Here is a 10,562-nt window from a genome sequence, read left to right as displayed (position 1 = left end):
GAGAGAGAGAGAGTAGACGAAGGGAGGGCAGTTTAGTCCATAAAAATAAGAGAAAACCTGAAAATTTTGTTAGAGGGAACAAATCACTAGTAGTGTTATCGTTAGTAGAAATTTTATATTCTGATTTTGTCAGTGAGAAAAAATTCTTTAAAATTAGGGCTGACGAGCAAATCATTAATAGTGTTATAGTTAATGAAAATTTTATATTCTTATTTTGTCGGTCAGAAAAAACTCTTTAAAATTAGGCTGACGGGAATTTTCTCTTTCTAGAAGTGGGTCACGATTGTCAGTCCAGACATAGCAAAGTCCCATCTTCAGTACACTTTCAAAACCAGCACCAATAATTATGACCCAAGAGCCACACCCACACAACCCTAATTCCAATTCCGAATTTGAAACCCTCATCCTCGAACCCCCTCCACACCCAGAGATGAAGCCTCCTCAAGAAGACAACCCAGACTCCTTACCGGTCCGATCTCCCCGGAGCCGGACCGCCCTAACCTTCTCTCGCAAAAAGCGCAAGAAGACGGGCCGGAACCCCAAAGCCACTAAGAAGAACCTCGAGATTCTTCGCAAAACCCTAAATCCAATCCCCTTCGTCCCCGCCAAAACCCTAGACTTCGACGCTCACGAGGACCTCCTGAAGCGGCTGGGCTTGTGGGACTTCGTCCACATCAAGTTCGATCGGAGCATTAGGGCTGATCTTCTCTCCCAATTGATCGTCAACTACAATCCTCAGCTGCGGTGTAGCTACGTCCACGAGCTTAGATTTCATGTTAATCGGTCCGATCTGGGACGCGCTTTGAAGCTTCCAGTGAATCTGAAGAACAAGAAGAACGCCGCGGCGGATGCCGGCGAGGAGCAGCCGCCGGCGACGGAGGAGGCGATTGCGTTTCTGGAGGATCTGGTTTCGAATTGGTTGCTTTTGCATGAGGATACGTGGATGATGCCTAGTGAGGTGGTGAATTTTACAAAGCCAATTAAGGAAGGTCAGTTTGGGAAGGTGGATTGGGCTGGTTTGATTTGGTTCATGGTGAATGAGGAGATCGGTATGGCGCCGCAGTTGGAGAAGTGCTATTATGCGTCGCATTTGCAGCAGTTGATCAAGTCTCAGAGGGAGGATTTGTTTTCGGTGAAGCAAGAGTCCAAAGTGCCGATTGATTTGAAGGATGATGATGATGAGGAAGAGGATGCTGAGGGAGGCAGATTGGAGGAGCTGGAGGTTAAGTTGTGTCTCAGGCAAGAGAATGCACCTGATGTTGATGTTGAGCGTGGGAATTCGGAGAGAGTTGATGTTGAGCAAGTGAATGTGGAGAGTGTTGATGTTGAGGGAGAAGATGTGGAGAAAGTTGATGTCGGGAAAGAGAATGTGGACAGAGATGATGCTGGGAAAGAGAAGGTTGAGAAAGTTGAGGCTGAGCAGGAAAATGTGGATAAAGTTGATGCCGAGCAAGAAAATGTGGGGAAAGTTGATGTTGAGCAAGAAAATGCGGAGAAAGTTGATGCAGAGCAGGACAATGCTGAGAAAGTTAGTTGTGAAACAGAGCGGGTTGAGGATGGGGATGTAATGGATTTTGAAGAATTTAAGGAGGCAGAGCCTGCCCAATGGGTTTTGGCTGGGAAGGAAAATCTAGGGGAACCTTGTTTGCAGCGGTGTAATCTTGGTGGGGTTAAGGAGTTTGGTTGTGGGGATGAGAGAAATCAACATATGGAGTTGGGAGAAGGAGTAGGTGAAGAAGAACAAGAGGAAGATGCAATAGAAGAAGAAGAGGAAGAGGATGATGATGATCAGGAGGGTGGTTTCCACCTTTTGCCTAAAGGTTTTTCACTAGAGGGGTTTCCTTCAGGAAATCTTACTCAGGGTATGGACGGTATGCCACTGCGTGATCATTTTGGCCTTGAATTTCCTTCTCCAAGGGACATAATGCTTCCTGGAAGTTCTTCACTTTATGGTAATGGTCCCAAGAGAGAGATTAGCCATGAGAATGATAATTCTCATCATGGTCTCAATGGTAATAAGAGGTTGAGGACTGATGGCTCTTGGGATAGTAAGATGTCTGGTGACTTTGAGACAGGTATGGATCAAATACAGCAGTGGATAGGGGGAGTGGCAGATGTGCAGCAGTGGATGGGAAAAGCTAGGATGATGTATGCAGCAAAAGAAAGCGAGTGCCAACAAGCTTCAGTGAACCAGCAGATTCTAATGCAAGAGTTGCAGAAAAGGGATGAGTTGATTGAACACTTGCATAAGGCCAGGTTCGACGAGCAGCAAAAGCTCCAAACAGAGAAGTTTAGGTTTGAGCACGAGGCACACTTGATGAAAAATCTCTTGGAAGGCTATAGGAAGGCTTTAAAGGAAACACAAAAGGCATTTGCTGAATATAGAGTACATTATCCACATGCTGTTGAGCCACTCTACAGGGATGTTCCAGGATCTGGGGGTCTTGTTTTAAGCACCACAGAACTGGAAAAGCTACACACAAAGCAAGAAGAAGAAGAGAGGATGAAACGGCTGGCGATTGAAACAATGATTAAGGACTTTGAAGGTAAGTGGATTCGCCACTATGAAACACACCACAAGAATGTTGAAATATTTATTGGAAGGTTGATGGATGCCCAGAAGGAAGTGAACTCTCTCAAGGAAGGGATTTCAAAACAGAGGGGTCCAGAAACACAGGGATCTGATCCAAATGAATCATGAAATGCTCGGTAAGTCACCTATACATTTTCGTTATGTAAAGCAGATACAGCTCTTATTAGTATGCCAAACTATGTGATTTTTCCTTCATGCTCTGGTGAAGTGTTGATTCCAATTTGAAATCTTTTGCAAATTGAGGTTGATACTTTATTCACAAATATTACTTGTTTACCAGTAGAAATCATGACTAATGTTGATATTTGAGCTAGTAATTCAGACAAACACTTTGGCCATTACCCTTGATGCATAGGTTTTGGTGAATCCTGTTTGGGATCCGAATCTCTAGTACAATCACGTGGAACTTGCCACCACCTTTTCAGGATGCATGGTGGTATTTTGTGCTCTTGAAACTCTAGGGTTTCACGGCTTACTATCTTGACGAGCAGCCCCATGAGTAGAGGGAAAATATCATCCCCGAAATGGTTTATTGGTATGATTATGTTATATGTGAGATCGTTTGGCTTCTTCATATACAACTCTATTGCCCAATGCAGTCTCTTGTTACTCTACCTGTCTAGCCAAGTAGTTCTCTTGCAAGGCGCAAGATGTTCCTGGTAATGGTCAGTGATTTTCCTTCGGAACTTTATGAGAAGATTTTGTGGATACTGTGATGAGGAGGGTTAATCCAAACTCAAGAAACTTTCCCGTTTGATTGTTTTCTGATGGAGGTTGGGGGAGGGTTTGTTCCTGCCTGCAAATGCAGCATATCTAACAAAGGATGGTTGGATGGTTGGATGGATGCAGATGCAGTGTATGGGTTAGTTACTTCTAATTAAGTGGTAGTAGGCTTATAAGTAGAAATAGTATAGTAGCTTAACAATAGGAGCATTCTATCTTAATTTCTAGTTAAAGAACCATGAATATCTATTATTTATAGTATGTAGTCAGTGATTTGGTATCTATGAGGAACGATGAGGAGATGCTTGGTGAGTCGGTTTGTTGTTTTGCATTGATATGTAAAGCCGATACAGCTTTATTAGTAAGTTAAATGGTCAAGTTTGCTGTGTTTCAGTGTTAATTCTAAGTTGAAATGTGTCATTATAGGAGATAAGACTGGTACCCTTTTTCTTGTTTATTTACAATTATCACATGATTACCAGTTATGAACTTATGACTAGCAAGTACTGTTAGCTTTTGACCCAGGCATGAAGACTGTAAAAAGTCATCTCCAGTATGTGATGACATTATCACTATCTCAGTGTGGCACCCTTCCTTTGGTTAGCTATATAAATACCCTGTTGTATTGGCATGTGACCCAGTTGTCTGTGTGTACTTACATGCGTGCCATCTGTGTCTGTGTACTTACATGCGTGCCTTCTGTGTCTGTGTGTACTTCCATGCTGCAATCTGTGTTCCTGATTACTCTTTTTTGCACCTTACAAGATTATGTTTGATGTTAAATGAATTCTATATACCTGCGGGAGTTAATTCATGTAATTGGTGTTAATAATACGGGTAATCATAATGTAATTGTTCCTTATGCAGGTTGGGGAGTATGTGCAGTCTGTAGAGCGTTGATTTATGAAGAATGGATGTTTGGAAGGAAAGGTTGGCGCTTTAAAGTGTTTGTTTTCACATTTCCAACTTAACGGGTAGTATTAGCTGTCATATAGTGACCTAGCATCTGGAGCTTTTGTTAAAGGATGTTATAGCTTAAGGCTGTCATTTTGCATATGTATTATGTATATGCTAATGCTCCATTGAATGCTGAAGTTTATGTTCTGCAACGTTGTTCTCTTGTAGCCAGGTACTCATTGGTCTTATATCCTTACACGAATCCTTTTGGCTGAGCCTGCATTTTGTTACGACCTGTAACCTTATGCATGAAGCTATAAATAGTGATCCATTTCATACTTGTGCCTTTATAAGTTCTGCTACTGTTTGAACTTTGAAGTGAGAATATGGTTGCTGGCAATGAGATCCTGCATGGTCTTGTTACCACAATCTGGAAGTCTGGAACGCAGAAGCTCAGAGCTCATTTTGAGTATGTGCGAGGTGCCTCTAGTATTTCAGAGGCTTGATCGTTTATACAAGTTTTAGTGACTTCTTAGGATTCTCACTTTCTAAAATTACAAAGAGTATAACAAAACTGTACTTGAATAATTGCTGCAAAAATACAAGATGACTTCAAATTTATTGTCTTATGAATCAATGAAAAGCAGTTTAAAACTGAGGGTAAAAATTATAAACGATTCCTGTGGTTTGGGGTTGTGGTTATGTTTATCCTCGTGGTTTTAAAATATTTAATGTTGGCCCTCGTGTTTTATATATTGATTAATTTTGGTCTAATTATAATATTTCGTTTAACACCGTTAATGGGGTTTTCATGTATTGATTATAGCTTAATGCCTTTTGCCTAGGGCTGCCACTCGGTCGGTTCGAATCGGTAATGGGCGTTACCAACTTTAAAACCAAAGCTTTCGGTAATGAAATATGACTTTCAATTACCAAACCAAAAACTTCGGTATGAGATAAATCTTACCAACTTCGGATGTCGGTTTTTCGGTATTACCAAACTTCACAACAAATATATTTTCAAAATATAACAAAACAATACAAAACTATAAAATTTAAATATCACTTGAGTTTCTAGAGTCTGATAATACATATACAAAAGATAGTTATTTCAGTACACATTATCGAGTATAGTTTAATTTTCTACCGAAATAGTCAGGATGTAAATGTTTCTAAATTTTTATATGAACAAGTTATGTGTCATCTATGTAAAAGTATGTGTGTGGAAGAGTCGACCAAAATAAGTCACATAAAGGCAGTAAAAACTTTTTCGTGTAATAAGTGACGTTAAATTATGGTTGACCGCTTTGATCAAGACCCGAGCATTATTGAGTACAATTGAATTTTCTATCATAATTGTATTATACTATAATGATCACATCAGACGGTCGAATTTTAATTTTGTGAATTCTAATCATTGGAACCACCACATGCCTGGTAATGTGGTATAACTTATTTAGTAAGTTATATGCATATGTACATCTTTGTGAACCAACTACAAAGAGGAAGCAAAATTTTCAAAAACCTTGTGAACTATGATGTGATCAATATAGTGAAATACGACTATGGTAGAAAAATTAGGTATTTTTGATAATGTTTTGGCCTTGATTGAGGTGGCTAACCCTATTTACGCTTGTGCTTTCTATGGGGAGCCCTATCATCAAGAGAGGTAAAAACATTCCTAAATTTTTACATGGGCGGTTACATATCATCTAAGTGGGTTTGTCTATGTGTGTGTGATGAATCGACTAAGACGGGTATGTAAGAGCGTTTTTATATAACAAGTAACATTGAATTAAAGTTGATCGCTTTAATTGAGACCCGAATGCTACCAAGTATAGTTGAATTTTTCTATTCATTGTGTTGTTTTTTACTAAATGGTATATACAATTGAAAACGTGATATAAGATTATTAGTCTGTGTGGTTTTAGAAATAATTAGAATTTCGGTAAATTCGGTATTTACTAAAAACCAAACCAACTTTTTCGGTATTTCTCGGTTTCGGTTTTTTTTATTTCGATTACCAAAATTCGGTTTACTAAATCATAAATTTTCGGTCGGTTTTCGATCGGTTTGGTATTTACCAAACCAAGTGGCAGCCCTACCTTTGCCTCTTTCTCCAATGTGCTTGGAGTTTTCTGTTATTTTTCCCAGATTTGTTTATTTTTATCCCTATCACGATGGTTGATCAGTTATATAGAATTTTTGATAGGAAGCTTGAATTGCATCACCATATAAGATATAATATATAAACTCAATATTATACCTTCATCGGTAAATGACTATTCGAATTGATCATGAGAATTTTAGTGTGAAGTTCATAGAATACAAACTTTCTGGAATCATGTACATGCATAGAATTTTTTTATTTTTTTTCCCCTTCCATTTGATCAGTACATGGAGAGAGTTTAATGAATAATCACTTGTTTTCATATATGATGTACATAAACAATAATATATGACCTTATTAACGGTGTTAGACGAAATGTTATAATTAGATCAAAATTAGCCGATATATAAAACACGAGGACCAATATTAGACATTTTTAAACCACGGGGGCAAACATAACTATGACCCCAAATCACATAACCATTTATTACTTTTACCCTAAAACTGACGTCGATGACCACCCAAAAACATATTCAAGAATGTAAACTAGCAACAGAGATAGGGGATATAACATTACAGCCCCAAAACACAACCAAACAGGGAAGGTGGTGCGGCAACACGCAACAACCCCCATCAGAATGCAGACGATTATAATGACCAGAACTTCCGCCGAGAAGCTCCATGTCAGATTTCGGATGTACACAAGACCTAAGAACACTGCCAGGGAAAGGATGTTACTCATTGTTACTGATCCATATATCTGCACCAGAAAGTACACATGTAGTTAGAGCTTCTCCCCCATGCAATTGCTATTTAACACAAATGTGGTGTAGAATTGAACCTCGGAGTAGGCAAGTGATGCCGATCTCTGCTTCTTCCGGCTGACAAAAATGAGAGTGGACACAATCTCACTGGAGCTAACAAAAGGCAGAATAACAAAGGAGACGAAGAATGTAGGAATACTCGTAGCTGTTGAGAAGTTGTCAACAGCATCAACAAGGGGATCGGCAACCACAGCAGCAAGAATGGTCCCCAGAAGCAACATCAGTACTGCTTTTGAGGCATGCCAGGGTGCATTTTTAACATCCTCCACTATCTCATCAATGTGATCCCCATAACGATCTTGTTCTTCCTTTGTTTGCTGGGAAGTATGTTACGTTGTACTAAGGTTAATATGTAGACACCATGAAAATGAATCAAAGGACTAGGAACATACCTTATCATAATCATCCAACAGTTTCATTGATAGTGGAACCTTTCCGCGGTCCATCATTGCAGCATGCTTTGCCTTGTTAATCCACCTTGATATTCCTTTGAAGAATTCATCAACATCAATCTTTGAATCATGAGTTGTATCAAAGTCTTTCATCACTAGAGAAGTGGCTTCATTGATATTTATATCTTCGCCATCATCAAATTCGATTCCTATTATCAAAGATCTTAAGTCTGTTGTGTTCAGATAACCATCCGAGTTCAGATCTAGTGTCCTGAATAACCTGTCATTGGATCAACAAAGAGTTCATCCTACATGTAGCTTGGTTCAAGGAAGTAATGTATACGATAATGTAGGATATCAGAGGAGCTTTCATTTGTCAATCAATATTCTGCAGATCCTACAAATTAATTAATGGATCAAATTACTGAAAGCAAAAACTAAGGAAGTCTGAGTAATGTAACAAAACATGGACCTTGCCACTAAACAAAAAAAAAAAGATTAAAATGCTACTAATTCATCGCAAATATATTGAGTTACTATTGAATTCCCAAAACGTCTACTCTACAGAAATGGGAAGGAGTCTGAAATTCTAACGAAGACTAACTTTTCTATAACAACTTTGTCAGGAGCACCATCATCTGTAAGAAATCTGCCAAGCGCGTTTGTTCTTAACTGCTTTAGAATCTCTGACATCATATGCTTATGCTTTGCATATGCAAGTTTTCTCTTCTGAATCCAAGGCTGAAAAACCTGCATCAGTACTACTAAGTGAGGTGTATGAGATGAAATACTAATACAAGAAACATGGTATTTGGTAACTGAAGATAGTCATTCTCAAATTGCTCCATAATAAATACGGACTTTTTGGAATATAAAGCTGCAGGTACCTGATAGATGCTATAAGCGATCACAAAACAGATGGCAACAATGAGTGAAATTAGAACTGGCAAGCTACTATCAGAAGTTGTAGGGAAAACTTGAGGTAGTTGCACAATTACAAATGGAATAATGGAGATAACCATGATCCCTGCAGCATAGCTTGTCCATATATCGGTGCTCACCCCAGATCCTGATCAAAATTAAACACAGTATGCAATTTGTTATTGATCTTATAGTAACACAAAATTGACAATCTTTTTCAAGAACTAAGGTGGGCTGCTTCTAACATATACCTTTCAGAAAGATTTAATGTTACAGTAAGTGTGGCATTGACATATCGACAATCAGCATAACTACATTCAACTGAACATGAAACAACTAAAGATGTAAACTACATTCAAATACTGGCATTGGTTAAAGAATCTTTACGACTTTGGTCTTATTGCTTTCGGGAATGTTCTTCACTTTACACTGACAGCATACAAAAGGCATCACAGTTCTGATTAAGTAGCTAAATTTAACATCTACAAACGTTGAATTACACAGATCAAGTGGAGAAGCGTAAATGAAAGTACCGGTTAAGCTAAAACTCTTTGTATCTTTTTCATCAACTGCAACTGAATTTTCAAGGTCACATTTGCCAACTATAAGACAGGTGCCCCATAGGATTGTGAGAAGCATTACATTGGATCCAGCTAGCAACCCCATTCCGACTGAGACCTGACTTTGTGCTGTCGCCGTGTCCCCAGAAAGTCCTGATGCTGTTCATAGTTCATACACCAATAAGTTAAATTCATAGTTAGTTAGTTACATACTGGAAACAGAACAATTGATGTTAACATGGCTAAATTGATTGATATATAGGCAGATCATATAGTACAAGATTGTGCTGCCTATGACTAAGCAAACCAACATAACTACATTAGTTACTTTCAGTCAAGACTCAATCACTGTGGAAATAAATTTGGGTGGATGAGAAGAAGTCCAATGTAAGAAAAAAAATATTGTCTATGCATATCTAAATTATTTATAATTCCTCAACTAATTCATCAAGTTAACAGTCATTAGGTGACATAAGCTCATACCAACTCCACAAATCAGAAGCACATGTCACATATGCAATTAAAGAGTCATGGCCACTAGAAATTGTAGGCAAACACTCTGAGGACTCGTTCAACATTTGCCTTAGTACCAAGCTAAAATCATGGATGGAGGTCATCTGTAACCAGCTGATAAGGAAATGATACTAATAATGATTCGGTAAGCAACTTAATTTTTGATTAACAAAGCGCAACTTATACATTGAGGAGTATTATAATAGCATAGTAAGCTAGCTTACCAAGGATAATGGTGGCATCAGGTACAGCACTCAATAGAGGCAAGAAGAGACCCCCTATGATACCAGGTCCTAAAATCTGCAGCAGAATCTCACTTCCAGCTGACAATAACTTGGCTGAAAGGAACATCACGTAACCATAGACGATAATGAGGAAAATATTACCAAGAACTGTGCTGGTGCATGGCAAGAACCCGTATGTCTCATCACAGCTATCAGATAACCAAATATAATTCAGTTCATCCCAAGAACTTTGGTTTACTCCATCAGAAACTAAATTGAACAGCGAGTCATTTGTAGGAATAGAACGACCTTGGCCAAAGCTGGTTAGATTAACTAGCAAGATGGATAAGAAACAAAGGAACAATGCCAGTTTCTTTGACATGTTTTGCTTGGGGAGCTTGTACAGCTCTCACTTGTGCTACCTCCTTACATCTATATATATACATGCATATTTCTGTGGTAGTTGAAATAAGGTTCACGTTTCTCAGACTCAAAGCTAGCGACCTTGTGAACTAGGCCATTTGCAATAACATAATTCAATATAGTCAACAAGATATATATAATTGTAGACAAATGACACAGTTATACAATCGAACAAGGATTTCTTGTGCACAGAAGTTTTGCTTAAATCATGGTCTGAGAGTAGTTTCAGGGTCCAGCCATGTGATGTCAGAATATTTTCCAACATTTAACATTGCACAACGATCCTTTCTCTGGTTCCATATTAGTTTCTTTAGTATGATAAAGTTTTCTTTTTCTCTACAGATACACAGAAACATGGATATACAAGCTTGCTTGTGACTTG

The 10,562-nt window shown here is 38.6% G+C and overlaps 2 protein-coding genes across 3 annotated transcripts; one reads left to right on the top strand and one right to left on the bottom strand.

Moving 5' to 3' along the window:
• Nucleotides 1-204: 204 nt before the first annotated feature.
• On the top strand, nucleotides 205-4,503 carry LOC101304304. Of its 2 annotated transcripts, none has more exons than XM_004303052.1 (2): nucleotides 205-2,709; nucleotides 4,184-4,503. In XM_004303052.1, exon 1 carries the CDS (start codon nucleotides 347-349, stop codon nucleotides 2,699-2,701), a length of 2,355 nt encoding a protein of 784 aa, XP_004303100.1. In that variant the 5' UTR covers nucleotides 205-346; the 3' UTR covers nucleotides 2,702-2,709; nucleotides 4,184-4,503. The 2 variants fall into 2 exon arrangements, with proteins under 2 accessions (XP_004303100.1, XP_004303101.1); XM_004303053.1 differs by lacking the exon at nucleotides 4,184-4,503 and adding an exon at nucleotides 2,949-3,045.
• Nucleotides 4,504-6,729: 2,226 nt separating this feature from the next.
• On the bottom strand, nucleotides 6,730-10,139 carry LOC101295737. The gene is made up of 7 exons (XM_004305388.1): nucleotides 9,758-10,139; nucleotides 8,994-9,179; nucleotides 8,427-8,608; nucleotides 8,144-8,289; nucleotides 7,540-7,819; nucleotides 7,165-7,464; nucleotides 6,730-7,083 (listed from the first exon to the last, which is right to left on the bottom strand). Exons 1-7 carry the CDS (start codon nucleotides 10,137-10,139, stop codon nucleotides 6,817-6,819), a joined length of 1,743 nt encoding a protein of 580 aa, XP_004305436.1. The 3' UTR covers nucleotides 6,730-6,816.
• Between the last annotated feature and the right edge of the window lie 423 nt (nucleotides 10,140-10,562).

Source organism: Fragaria vesca, linkage group LG6 (assembly GCF_000184155.1).
Source record: "Fragaria vesca subsp. vesca linkage group LG6, FraVesHawaii_1.0, whole genome shotgun sequence".
NCBI lineage: Eukaryota > Viridiplantae > Streptophyta > Magnoliopsida > Rosales > Rosaceae > Fragaria > Fragaria vesca.
The sequence above is the reverse complement of the archived record's forward strand: the minus strand, read 5'-3'. Positions and strand labels throughout refer to the sequence as shown.